Raw genomic sequence first — 14,517 nt, forward strand, 5'->3', positions numbered from 1 at the left:
TGCTGGACTCTGCCTTTTGCAAACCGTGGTCTGGGTCAAATTACTTGAATTCTCTGGTTGCCTCTCCATCCTCAAAGTAGGGAAAAGAAAACTTATCTCTGTAAGCTGAATGAGATCTTGATCTGAAACTCCAGGCACAGAGTAAGCCCCGCAAATTAACTGCCTTCGCTTACTGGCTGACCTCGCCGCCGTTTAGCACTCCACTCATGCGCCTCTGTGCCTCTGGGGCCAAGTCCACGCCGGGAGGCCCCCAGCTCAGCCTTGCCGCAAACTACGACTCCCAGCAAGCACCTCTTCCAGGCCGCCTCTTTCAGCCTCGTGCGCATGCTTTGGCAGACGTGGCACCGGGAACTCGGAGGCGGGGAGCGGCTGGGAAGTGGCCGTGTCTGTTGGACCCAGCGGAGCTGCGGGCGCGGGAGCCTGAGTGGAGAACGGAGCCAGCCGTAGGCAGCGGCGGCGGGGATGGCGCGGGTCGGGCCGGCATGGCTGCTGCTGCTGCTGGCAGTCTGGGTGAGGCTGTGGCGCTGGGGTCCGGGAGGGGGCGGCACGTGCGCCCCACGCTGGGGTCCGCGCTCCCTGCTCCCGGCCCTCGCGGGACGTGCGGGGAGCTGCCTCCAAACCCCGGGGTGGGGGCATGCGTGCCGGGCAGGCGTGGACCCGGTGGCCGCCGGGGAGGCAGTGGGGCAGTCCCCGTGCCCTCCCCGCGGAGCCCTCCAGGGCGCAGGGTCCGAGGGAACCACGCAGTGGGCTTGCGCCGCGGGCACAACTTTGCGGGGGTGCAAGTCTGGGGGGGCAGCCGGCGGCTAGGGCGGGACACAGGCGGGTTGGAGGGTGCGCCGCGCCCATACTCTGGGCCCTGCACCTGTGTGAGTGCGGGGTGGGAAAAGGGTGTTTTATATCTGTACTGCTGGAAACCTTGCTTTAGGGCCACCTTGTTCTTGGTTTCCACCCTGAGCAGCAGAGAAAGTGCCGGTCTCCACCTGGTACCCTGCCTGCAGGCAGGGCTGGGTGGGGTCCGCGGAGGAGTTCTTGCTTCTACACCCAAGTGCCCTGGCCCGAACCTCAGCCACTTTCTAGTTTGTGACACTTGCGACTTAGTCTCCTCATCCATGAAGTGGGGACGGTAAAGCCCCCCCCCCCCCCAAAGCCGTCGGGTGCGGGTCGGATGGAGGAAGTTCTGTGAACTGCAAAATCATGCAGGAGTGGAGTAGGGGGTGAGCCAGCGTGCTGGGAGTGGTGGGCTCGCTGAGAGGAGTTTGCTTACAATTGAAAGGGGCAGGGGCGGGCGGGGGTGGCTCCAGGAAATCCCTAGAAGAGGCCAAAATGTATGTGTTTGTCCACAGTGCCCAGGGCTCTCCAGGTTTGGCTTCGGTGTTACTGTGGGTGTGTGATGGGATAATGTGGCCTCTTTCCACATCACTCCATAACTTCTGGTCGGTCTCCCTTCTTTCAGGACGATCTTGGCTCCTTTTTTCCCCATGAAGTTCCCAGAAACTTTCTGCTGTGGGTACCCTCTCCAACCCAGATTTTTCGTTTTTTTTTTCTGTTGGGTGTGACAAGAATGCTGGGCAACAGGAGGAGAAAAACTGGAGTGTGGATTTAGTTGCTTTAAACAATTTCATCTTTTGATATCCTGCCTTTGGGGCATCACCAAGGAGGAGTGGCCCTGTATTTTCTGGTTGTCTGGAAGTCGGTGGGAAAGGCTGCTTCCTGTTCCCTAGATCTGACCGTTCTCCCTCTGGGATAGAACTAGTCTGGAATGGGACAGTGTCCCTTTACTTGCGTCTACCTGTGGATGATCTGTTTGCATTCTGTTTTCTGGAGCCAGCTGGCTTGGGCAGGTCTCTGGGCCAGGAGATACCGCAGGACTGTGCAGAGGGGGCCAGCTCCAGCGGGAGCCCCTATCAGGTCTTTGCATTTGGGCTGTTTTAGGGGGTCCTGCTTTCCTCTATTCTTTTTTCGTCTCCCTTCTATAAAAATAGAGGGCTTGGGAATCTGACTGGAAACAAGTTTCTTTCGGCAATCATTTATTTATCAATGATGTTTGGCGCTGGATTGGATTTTGGATGGAGAGCAAAGCACAGATTATCCCTGACCTCCGGTGCCGCCCTGGCTTGGGCAACGGAGTCGGTCCTGTGAGCAAATAAAGACAGGGCAGTGAGCACTAATACCTGAGGTGCTGGCAGCCTCCTCATTAATTTGGTGGGAAGGTCAGAGGTCAGCCATGGCTTTCCTGAGGCAGTGGGTTGTGCAGTCTGGAGGAAGTGGGGGTGGGGGGAGTCAGTGAGGCAGTTAAGGTCTGCTGGTGCTCTCCATCTCCAGGTGTGGAAGGATGGGTAGGTTTGCTGAGAGCACCAGAACCTGGGAGTCTGCAGCATGAAATTGACCTTCTCCTTTCCCCATGCCCTAGCTTGGCTCAGCAGGTGTCAATGGTGCAGGGCCAGTGCTGAGTGGCTGGTGGACACCAGGGTGGGCCTCTGTAAATTTAAACTCTATGTATGTCCAATAAGGGCTCCCAAGGTCCTAGGAGTGTATTGGGTTTCCTCGTTTGCTCAATATTTACTGAGAGCTGATATGTGCAGAGCACTGGACTGTGACCCAAGGGACATGAAGCAGTATAAAGGGATCTATAGAGATTCACGGACAGGGATATATACCTACCACGTTTTTTACAATAGTAAAAATATAGAAATGGCTTAAATGCTCAACAATAACAGCATAGTTAAATGATTTTGGGTCCTGTCCATGCCATAGAAAGTGATGTTTATAAAGAATATTTATATTTATTAGAATGCCATGTTGACTATCAAAATATTTTATATGCTTATGAAGAATATCTAGGGACATGGAAAAGTGCTTCATAATTAGGGGTAAAGCAAGTTACAGAACGAATCCCAGGGTGGCTGAAGATAGCTTCATATGTGATTGAGGAATTAGCAGTGCATCAGAATGTTAACAGCGATTGTTCTAGAAGGCACAGCTCTGGGTGACTTTTGTTTATTTCTTTGTTTATGCTTTTTTCTGTTTCCCCAAGTTTTCTATATGGATGTGTATTTGTTTTTTGATCAGAAAAGTTAATTAAGGAGAAAGGTTCCTTTGGGGCCTCTCAGCCTTCCAGAAGAATACTGGGATGAAGAGTCACAGTCAGCACTTGGGACAGGTTGGTTCTAGCCCTTCCCTCCTGGCTAGGTATCTCTGCCCTCGGTCTGGGGAGGCTGTGCTGTCCTGGCCCCACCCCTGCAGCTGGCTGCCCCTTCCTGCTGCCCTTCTTAGCTCCTCCCTGCGGTGGCCCCTTCCCCAGGCCATCCATGCTGATTGTAGTGTAGTCGACATCCAGTCCTCAGAATGGAGACATGTCGGAGCTGGAGGGGACGTGAAGTCATCTGGCTCAAGTGGTTCCAGCATCAGGCCAAGGATTGGAACTGGGCTGTGACAATTTTCACTGGTCCATAGACACACTGGAAAAGTAATAATGGTGAATGGTTTTTCCACGAATCCAGACACTTTCAGTTTAAAAACTTGTCCATTTTTCTGACATGATGTCCATATTGAAGGGAAGGGGCGGTTTTCAGTGTCCTTTAGAAAAAATTAAGTAGTGATGGTATATTGATTTTTTTTTAAGAAAGTCTTTTCTAGATAAAATTTATTTTTAAATGTATAATATACATTATATATTTTAAACATGTTATATATTTTAAAATGTTTTTAAAAATATATAAAATACATTTTGAAAAATATATTTTGCCAATCCCTGAGATTCAGAGGTCTGAGAACTCCTGATATAACTCAGCTCTTTGATTTTAGAGAAGCGGGGCTTTGAGAGGGAAGGGTCTCAAGGCTGCTGGGTTTGTAAAGACAGAGCTGGGATTGGTGCCAGTCTCCTGAATTATAGATCAGATTTCTTCCTGCTCCATCTCTGCCATCCCAGCCCCCCATCTTCCACCTGCTTCCTTTCTCCCAAGCCACTGCTAGGGCCTCTGCCCTTGACGGTGGCTTGACGCTGGCTTGATGCTCAGAACCTGGTGGGACAGTGGGTGGAGGTGCAGGAAGCAGGAGATGTTTGTCCCTGGTCTCTCCTGCAGAGCTTTTAATGTATACATATTTAGGTTCTACACCATTATATATTTAATAGGCTTTTGTGGGCTGGCCTGGGGACCTAATTGCTGTTTGGAACCTGGAGGGCACTTTTCCCACAGAAACAAACACATTACAGAGGAAATTTTAAAACAGAACTGGCACATCAATGGGAGGAATAGCCGAGCTCCGTGTGGGTGGCAAATGCTGAGTGCTGTGAGTTTGGGCAAGGGTCAGGCTGAGGGCCCCCAGTCACTAGAGAAGGGTCCTAGCTCACGCCTCACGAGGGCCGACTCCAGGCTCTGTGACAGGATCTTCCCTGTTCTGCCTGTTGTGTTCCCAGCACCTAGCCCAGGACCTGGCATGCAGTCCTCCCCAGTCCATGGTTGGCCGGAGGAACTAGTTTTGCAGGCAAAGAAAGGAAACCATCTGGGGTAGAAGTACAGACAATGAGGAGTTATGGGCCGGTCTGGATGGAAGGAGAGATTTGAGTCTCGGGAGGGGGAAATCACATTGGAAAAGTGGATTGTGATGAATGTTAAATGCCTGGCAAAGGTTTTGGGACTTGGTTCTGTAGGTGATGGAGAGACGTGATGAAAGCTGCCCTTTTAATAATAAGATCAGTCAGTCCACACTGGGGTTGCAATGGAAGAGACTGGATTAATTTTCCCAAAACAACACTTTCTTCCTCTCTCTTCTCTTGCATCTATAAGATAAAGTTAAAGTGTGATGTAATGGGTAGAACATGGGTTTTTAGCCAGCTGGGCACTGAAGAGGTGTGTGACCTTGGGCCCTCCCTCAGTTTTCTTGTTTGTCAGTGGTGGTAATAATATCCATGTGCAGAGTTGAAAGCATCAGAAATAATACAGGAAGCACCCAGCACAGTGCTTGGCATATGGGGGTGGGGCGGGGGCACGATAAATAGGAGCCAGGGCAGTTATTTCAAATTGGGAAGGAGAGGTGCTGGGGAAGCCGGTTAGGAGGCCAGAGAGGGTGTGAGCAGAGACTGCAGGCTGTGAGTTGGGGGGCTGTGCTGCTGGGATTCTCCCCATCACACTTCCTCTGAGCTGGGCTCTTGACTCGCTCCTTGCCACTCCCCAGTGGGCCCTTGCAGAGCCGCTGAGGAAGTAGAGGGGGCTGCAGAGGGTCTAAAGATTTATGTTTCTCTCCCCTTTCTTCTGAAATCTCTCTTTTGAGAATGATGATACCAACCACACTGCCTCCCTGACGGGTTTGCTTCAGCTTTGCGGTTTTGCTCAGTGGGGCTCTTGTGTCTCAACTGGTGGTGGTGGCTAAGTGACAGTGAGTCAGAGAGTGATGCATGGGGTGTAACGAACCTAAGTGCTCATGTTACCAGGACTTCCATGGTTTCTTTGGCCCCACACTCCCATTCCTCCTTCCTTTTTTTTCACATCTAGCATCTTAGATCCCAGTGGGAGAGGGGAGGAGCAGGGATGCCCACCCATTGCTGGGCTGCCTGGCCCATCCTGCAGTACTGGCTGGAGCCTCTGGCTACCCAGGTGATCTGTTGATGAGAATTATAAAACAGTTGGCGTATCTATAGAGGGCTTTGGAGTTTGCAAAGCATTCCCACGTATTTCATTTTGGTGAAACCACTTCTAAATAATTAGCTTTGCAATCATGCGGTGGGGGGTTAAATACTCAGATGGACTGTGGGGTTAGAATAGCTTTTGGTGTCTTTTTATTCTCCAAGGGCATCCTGAGCCCCCAGTTTGATGTGTACTCTGTTCCCAGATGGCCTGATGGTGAGGCTGTGCCTGACTTCATTGCAGCTGGCTGGGATTGGAGTAGAATGTCCATCTTCTGACCCCCCAGAGAATCCTACTATTCCCCCAACCCTTTGGCATGAGCAGATGTCATTAACTCATGAGCAGATGCTTTAATCCTTGCTTTGGAAGGTATTAACGGAGATCTAGGTTGAGAGCCCTACGCTGGGGCTGAAACACAGAGGTGGTCTAGTATCTGAGCTGAGAAGTGGGGTTGGCTGGAAAGTTCTGTTGTTGGGCCAAGTAGGGCAGGCTTGTGAAGAATAAGTGGGTTTACTTTTGTCAAAGGGTCTGACTTTGCTAGGTCCTGGGCAGAGTATGGTACCTGCTCCTTATTTCCAAGGAATGTAGACCAGCATCTGCATGCTACACGTGTCCCAGATGTTCATTCATCCCATAGGTCTTTTTTATGTAGTTAGTTTTAATTTTAATTGTTTTACTTTAGAGAGAGAGTGCGAGTGGGGGAGAGGGGTAGAGGGAGAGAGAGGGAGAATCTTAAGCAGGCTCCATACTCAGCATGGAGCCCGATGCAGGGCTCAATCCCATGGCTCTGGGATCATGACCTGAGCCAAAATCAAGAGTCAGATGCTCAACCAACTGAGCCATCCAGGTGCCCTATTTTTTCTTTTTCTTTAAACAGATACTTCTTGACAGTCTTTTATGAGTCAGACATACCATGCTAAGGCATTAGTGACATAATGATAAATAAGATGGCCACCATCCCTTCCTCCTGTTGCTTAGTGGGAGAGCCACTAACTTATTACTTAATTCGGGTGGTAAAGTGCCGGAAAGAGGAAATACAAGATGATAAGAGAATGTGTAACATGGGTCCCTAACCTAATGCAGCAAGTCAGGAAAGGCTTTTCAGAGGACTTTCTTAGAATCATGTTTTTAAGTGTATAAAACAGTGCATAGTACAACAAAGGAAACCAATGATACTGAAATATAGTTCCCAAATTCCAGAACAAATATGTGATAAAATATTTGTATTTATTAATGTTTCATTTAGGAAGATCTAATGGCAGGTTTGATATTTTCGGTAATATTTAGTGACGAGCATCAACAGTGTTTCAGGATATCTACGCCTATTGTAATATGAAAAGTGTGGTTTCAGGGGGTAAGGGCTAAAAAATATATGATTTCTATTGGTGGCAAAGTCACAGACACTGCTGGTGCTACTATAATTTGTTGCCTACACTCATGATAAAAGTAAGGCTAAATTTCAGTTAGAGGTTAGTGAAAATAAAGATACTATTTTTCCTCACTCAAGTTCATAGGCCCCAGTGTAAAGAAGAATTATCCAGGGGCGCCTGGGTGGCTCAGTCGATTAAGTGTCTGACTTTTGATTTCGGTTCAGGTCATGATCTTGCAGTTCATGAGGTGGAGCCCTATGCCAGGCTCCTCTGTGCTGACAGCCTGGAGCCTGCTTGGGATTCTCTCCCAATCTCCCCTCCCCCCCACCCCCCCCACTCCCCCCACCCCTAACGTGTGCTCTTTCTCACTCTCTCTCAAAATAAATAAGTAAATATTTTAAAAAGTTATCCAAAACCATGGAAATAAAAGATGCTTTAGTGTCTCTTTAATGTCATATTAGAGCATTGTCTAAGAGGGACACCTAAGGGCCATCCAGTACTCTAGGGAATATAACTGGATTATTCTTTAGGACCCATATTTTATTTTATTTTATTTTATTTTATTTTATTTTATTTTATTTTATTTTATTTTATTTTATTTATTTTAGGTTTATTTATTTTTGAGACAGAGACAGAGCATGAACGGGGGAGGGATAGAGAGAGAGAGGGAGACATAGAATTGGAAGCAGGCTCCAGGCTCCGAGCCATCAGCCCAGAGCCCGACGCAGGGCTCGAACTCACGGACCTCAAGATCGTGACCTGAGCTGAAGTTGGACGCTTAACCGACTGAGCCACCCAGACGCCTCTAGGACCCATATTTTAAAGGTAGATAAGATGCAAATGATTTCTGTTTGGTAGAGAAGAGAGACCCAGAGGTGAGTGCCCTGCAGGACTTTAACCAGTTTGATACCTAATTTAGCAGTCTTACAACAGGATTCTTTTTTTTTTTTTCATGAACCGTATGCATATTAGTTTCTTATAACTTTTTTTTTTTTGAGATCTTCTTTAAATCTTTTTTCCCTTATATTCTTTTTTGATGTAACTATTTTTAAGTGGGTCACTTATTAAGAGGTCAGTAACCCTGGGGCATCTGAGTGGCTCAGTCGGTTGAGTGTCATGATCTCATGGTTCATGAGTTCGAGTCCTGCATAAAGCTCTGTGCTGACAGCATACAGCCTGCTTGGGATTCTGTCTCTCTTCCTCTCTCTCTGTCCCTCTCCTGATCTCTCTTTCTCTCTCTCAAAATAAACTTAAAACCGAGTTCAGTAACCCTTTGAAATATGCCATTTGTATGAGATTTAGGTTCTTAACATTTGAGAATTCTATGTGACCCCAGTTTAGGAACCAGAGTGAGCAGGATGTGAGGATGTGGCTCTGAAGAGAGAGATCTGGGCTGGACATGTTAATTTAGGGGTGCTGCTCAGGAGGTGGGTGAGATCCCCATGGAGAATGGAGAGAAGGAAGAGAAGGTAGAACAAGCGAGCCCTGAGGAACTTCAACGTTTGGAGGTTGGGGGGACGAGGGATTACAAAGAAGATAGGAAGGGTGTCTGGAGAGGTAGAAGGGAGGCCAAGAGTGTCCTGCTGGGGTTCAAGAGGTTGAGGCAAAGGAGAACTGGAGGTATCTGTAACGTTATCCATGTGGAAGTCGTTGCGAGTCCTCAGAGAGCCTCTCTATCTGAGAGGGGAGTGATGTGGGCTCCAAAGATGGGTCAGTGATAGAGGTTTTTCCTACCAGGCTGTGGATCCAAATCACCGTAAGGGTCTATGTATACAGTTGGATTCCTGGCCTCCCCAGATCTGTGAGATGCTATTCTTTAAGGACAAGGCCCAGGAATCTATTGCTAAAAAGCCTAGACTTAGAGCTGGTGTGCGTGCAAACCAGGCAGATTTACAAGTAAACAACATTAATTTTGTGTGGTGGATAGTATTTTGCCAGCCAGGGCTGCTGCTCTGGGCTGGGTGGTGTGGCCCAGGTTCTGCCCAGGTCATGATCCATGTACACCGGGCACGGTGTGAGGTGGCACTTGGCTTGAACACACACTGCTTTGCTTTTCCCTGAAGGCGTGTGGAGAACTGCAGGCAAGCAGGGAGCAGGGGAAAGATGGGTCAGGCTGTCACTGTGGCTTTTTCCAGTTGGTTGTGCTTAATGGCTGTGTTGGAAGGGGAGGCAGATTTGCCGGCCTCTCCGGTCTTGTATTGGGTGGAACTCTAGTGAGTGGAGAGGGCTTGAGGGGCACCAGTGGGGAGCGTTCACCTTGACTCACTGTGCTCAGAAGGTCTGGGCTGAGTCCTGGGCTTCACCTGAGGGGTGTTTGTTCACTTCTGTGAGCCTCAGTGGTCGTATCTCTAAAGTGGGGATAGCACCACCTCCCACACAGATTGTGACATTTTTTCAGATATTTTTGCTGCAACTCCTGCAAGCACAACTGTACGTTTTACATTATAGCCAAGTATATGTAACAGACATAAATGTTTTGCTGAATACTTAGTCTTGTTATTTATGATACATACTGATGTTTTCTATTTGATGTCACTTAAAAAATGTTGGTGGTAATTCACTGAATTGATTTGTGACTCAGCTCTTGGGTTGAGTCCTGAAGGGTGGAAAACACTGGTTTAAACCCTCAGCTTTAGAGGATTGAGCGAGATAATGTGTGTAAAAGCACGGATGTACACCATGGGTCATGAGCACTTGAATTGTTATTTTCTTATCAATTAACTGAGCTTTGAGCCAGAGTTCGATTTCTGGAGTGGGAATTTACCTGCTCTTCCCCCTTCTCTGCTGCCTAATTCACTATTCCCTCTACCAGCTCTTGTTAGCAGGCCTGGCACACCAGGCTGGCAGTGACCCAAAGCCCTCTTGGCGTTAGGAGAGGTTTTTCAAAACATTAAAAGCTTTAGGGACTTAAGTCCTGGTTAAATGCACTGCGGTTGCAATTTCAGGATAAGAAAACCTGTTTTTATAAGCTCTCGGATCAGTTGTCCTGCCCCTGAATTGTCCCTTGTTGACAGCCACACGTTGCGGGGGAAGAGAGGGGAGGAAAACTGTACTGTGTACACCACATGTAAGGGATGGTTTTTAAAGGAAGCAACATATAAGAAATGCAGCTAGCTTTGTATTTGGAAGAACAAACAATGAGATGTGGGTGGCTCCAGGAATCTGTGGTCTTTGTGCTCCAACTGGGACACCAGCGATGGGGGTCTGAGTCACAGCTCTGTCACCTTCTTGCTGTGTGATGTTGAGCAGGTTTCTTGGCTCTCCTTAGTTTCAGTTTCCTCACCTATATAATAGATGTACTGCAAGTACCTACTGAAGTCTCTTGCCAAGATAATTAAATTAGATAGGCATGTGAGCTTCTCAGCTGCTCCTGATCACACAGTAAGCACTCTGTACATGGAGCTATTATCATTATTATGGGCTAATCCTTAGGCCTTGAATTTTGGAACTGAAGAATTCTCTCTTGGGTTCTATTCCTTGCCAAGTGCTTTCCCATCTCTTTCTCTTAAAAAGCACATTTAGCTCCTCGCTGCAGATAGTCAGGGGTCCATATCTCAGCCAGGCCCTGTCTGTCTGTCTTACACCCACATACCCACACACCCCATTCAGGGACTCATGGTGCTTGCCTTTATTTCGGAGGCTGTAGGGTAGACATTTGCATGTTGGGAAGTACCAGTGGTGAAATTCCCAAACTTGGTTTGAGGTTAGGTCTTCATTCCTGGTGAAGAGTGCTGTTTAGCCATGGTGGTTGGTGACAGATGCTTAAAATTTGCCTTTATTAAGGGATGTAAATTACCCATATTTAAAAATTAATGTTCTTTTGTATTTCTCTTTCTCTGTCTCTCATCAAAGACGTTCTGGGTATGTGTTGCATGCACAGTGCTTTGCAGATTTCGTATAATAGTTCCTATAAAAAACTACGCGGTGCCAGGTGGGCAGAGGAGCAGACAGGTAGCTGGAAGTGAAGAATGGCAGATGAGCTCTCCTCTTACACGGGAAAGTACTAGTGAGCGCTGGCCGGCCGGCCGGCTGGCCGAGGGTTTTGGAAGTCCTGTGGAAGAGGTGGGGGCAGTATTTGGTTGTTTTCTGGGCATCTTTTTTTTTTTTCCCCCCTGTCTTTTTTTAGGTAAAAAAAAATATTTTTTTTTCTAACTAATTTCAGACTTACAGAGGAGTTGCAAGAAGAATACAAAGGATTCCCATCTGCTCTTTACCCAGATTCCACACATATTAACATTTTATCACATTTGTTTTATCAGATTCTCCCTCACCATTTATAAAGTTCACAGACGTGATGCACCTTTGCCCCCTAAATATTTCCTAAAAGGCAAGGATATTCCCTTACATAACCACAGTACAATGATCAAAATCAGGAATGTAGCATTTGGCTCAGAACCCAGTTCAGAATGGCACGCTGAATTGTCATCATCTCTTTAGTCTCCTTTAATCCGGACCAGTTTCCCAGGCTTTTGTCTTTTGTGACCTTGATAATTTTGAAGAATGTCCTTTAGCTGGGTTTTTGATGATGTTTCTGTTCAGTGCGTTATATCCGGAGGCATATGGTGCTAATTTTACCCATTATTGGTGGTGCTAATGCTGGCCCCTTAGTTAAGGAGGTCTCTGCCAGGCTTCTCTGCTGTGAAGTTACATTTGCTTATGGGGTGATACTTAGAGATTGTTAATTATTTCCTTGATGGTGGCCAAGTGGTGATAATTTTTTTTTTCTTTAAAGATTTAAATTGGACATGCCTATTATGGTGACTGAGAAAAACAAAGGGGAAGAATGAAATCTATCTAAGGATGAAGTTTTACTTTGGTGCATTTTTTTCTTCCAGTCTTTTTCTGAGCATAATTTTGTGTGTAGTTATAATCATGCCATGTACATTTGAACTCCATTTTTTTAAACTTAACACTAAAGCAAATATTTCTTCATTGCACAGTCTTCGAAAACATCATCTAAATGGCTGTATTATTCTGTTGAATGTTTTCCTCTAATTGACCATTCCCCTGCTCTTGAATATTTAGGTTGTTTACAATTTTTGACTCTTACGAGTAGGACCATGTGAGTCATCTGTCAGAACCCCTGCTAATTTCCTCAGGACAGATTCCCAAAAGTGGAATTACCAAGTCAAGAAGCATAAATACCTTTTTGGAGATACTTGGTGAATTGTGTCAAATAACTTTGAAAAGAATTGTACTTTTGCCAGCACTTTGTGACATTTGGGTGCCATATTTTAAGAGATTCGTTAATGATGTTTCTCAATTTTTTTTTAACTGTGACCCACCAGTCAAGATTTGTGTTGAGACTAATTTCCTCTATTTTGAATTATGAAAGCATCAATATTTATTTCCCCAAATAAATTCCAGTAATATAGCACATTATTCTTTTTAAGCTCTAACACTCTGCTGCCAGCTATGGGGATAGCTCTGAGAATCATGAACATGTCTGTGTCTAAGGTAGATCATTCAGGATGGTGAGGGATTTGAGGGCACATGTGAGGAGCTAGGGTATTTCACCTCTAGGATCCTAAGAAGGAATGTGTTTGCTCTTTTCAGAGTGCAATAGGCTGATAGGCATGGGAGAGGGAGGAATTTGAGCTTTCTGATGATAAGCTATCTAAGATGAAATGGTAGGGTGGAGGACATGGACTTGTAAGTATTTCGTTCTTTCAGCCCTGTGGGCCCACTGCGTGGCGCAGCCTCAGGAATTTTGAGTCCTTGGCTCTGGAGGGCTACCTGGAGGCCTGAGATGGCATGTGAGGAATGCTGTGTTGGGGAAACCAGCCAGCCCAGCTCAAGCCTGTGAACTGCAAGGCCTTCTGGTCTCCTGCAGTGGTCCTCTTAGTCATAAAGGGCCGAGGTTGCAGGGAAACTGGAGAGCTACTAGCTGACTTTCCTTTCATTTGTGGGTAGTTGTCACCAAGTGACCAAGACACCTGACGGGAACAGGCATGGTGAAACTTGGGTAATTTAGGAGGAACACAGTGAACCAAATCTTTGATAGTCCCTCTGTCTCCTTCCTTACAACAATTTATCTGAAGTATAATACATGATTTAGTGCCTTAGACTCTTTGAAATATCCCAACTGGAGCAAATGTTAATATTTCTTTCCAATTTAGGCTTTTGTTCCAGTAGGGACTCAATATCCATTTGTATGTCTGCCAGAAAACCCAGAATGAGTACCTTACAGAGCTCATGTAATTCACTCATGTTGAAGCCTAGGAAGGGGTGTTCTAGGGCCAGTACATACTCCTGTGGGTCAGGGACCCAGGTACCTTTTATCTTACTACTACACCTCTGTAACAAGTCCTTTCTCCTCATTGTCTCAAGGTGGCTGCTTGAGTTCTAGCCATCTTGTCTAAATTCCATCTGGCAGGAGGAGGAGGAGACTAAGAAGACCCAAATGTCTATTAGGAACAGTTCCAAACACTTCTGCTTATATTTGAGGGGCCAGAGTTTAGTTGCACAGCCAGCCACACTTGCTGCAAGGGACACAGAGGAGTGACTTTTAATGTGGGTGGCCACAGATCCAGAGAAACTCAGCAGTTTTTGTCACAAGGTATAATTACCTTACAGTACTTCTCTGGTAGTGATCATGAGGATAGATTTATCAAAATGTCACAATTGGCAGGGACTTTGGAAATTATTTTAAGTCCCTTCATTTTACAGAGACTTAGAAAAGAGAGACTTGCCCAAGGTCACACGACCAAAAGGTAAAGCCAGTGCAAAACTTGGGTTTCTTGCTCTTTCCACCAAACCTCCAGCTCTAAATTCTCAGTCAGCTCGAATTCTCTGACCTTGGGTTCAGGTCATCTGTTTTTAACATTTTTCCTGGATCCCTTTACCACCAGCTTCTTTAGAGTCTAGACTTTTAGATTCTGACATTTGAAAACTATTTTGAGCAAAATGTGGGTTACACTAAATTAAAACCGGTTTCTTCACAGCTCCCAACATAGGAAGGGTATCTTTTTTCAGGTGACAGAGCAAAAAAGGTCAAGTTCCACCTCCACCCCTTTTCCTAAATGCTAAAATTTCTGTCTTCAAATCACCCTCCTTTAGCAAGCTGCTTTTACATAATTGAATACCCCTGGCTTCATGATCCACATTGAATAGTGAATCTGTAATGACAGCCAGCCTCCCCGGCTACAGAGAACATGAGGGTGCTGGCACGCACCCCAGAGATCTGGAACTTTTTCCAATAGAGGGTATAGTGTGGCAAGGAGTGTTCTCCCTATTATTTTCCAAGATTGTACCACTCTTTATCTCCTTAGTCTGGTGGGGATGGTGGGTGAGGTTAAGTGAAGAGAGAGCAGTTTAAGTGTGCTGTGTGTTAGAGAGGGAGAGAGTGAGCTGGAAAGGGGCTCAGACTCCTGTACACAACTTCTGATGAACAGCACATCTGGGCTCATTGATCCAGGGCCCTGAGAACAGGGTACTGCAGAGGGTTATAAATCCCTTCTTGCCATGGTATTTTGGAAGTTTGGGGCTTTTCCTGGCTGCTCTGAAGGGAAGGAGGTGCTCTT

General features: G+C 46.6%; 1 protein-coding gene across 1 annotated transcript in view; it reads left to right on the plus strand.

The window, feature by feature from the left end:
* Positions 1-328: 328 nt before the first annotated feature.
* PDIA5 (protein disulfide isomerase family A member 5) overlaps positions 329-14,517 on the plus strand; it is a 91,087-nt gene continuing 76,898 nt past the window's right edge. The window contains exon 1 of the mRNA XM_027061005.2: positions 329-510. Coding sequence (XP_026916806.2) covers positions 463-510 — 48 coding nt within the window. The 5' untranslated portion in view covers positions 329-462. The remainder of the gene's footprint in view (positions 511-14,517) is intronic.

The sequence above is a fragment of the Acinonyx jubatus genome, chromosome C2, assembly GCF_027475565.1.
Source record: "Acinonyx jubatus isolate Ajub_Pintada_27869175 chromosome C2, VMU_Ajub_asm_v1.0, whole genome shotgun sequence".
Taxonomy (NCBI): Eukaryota; Metazoa; Chordata; class Mammalia; order Carnivora; family Felidae; genus Acinonyx; species Acinonyx jubatus.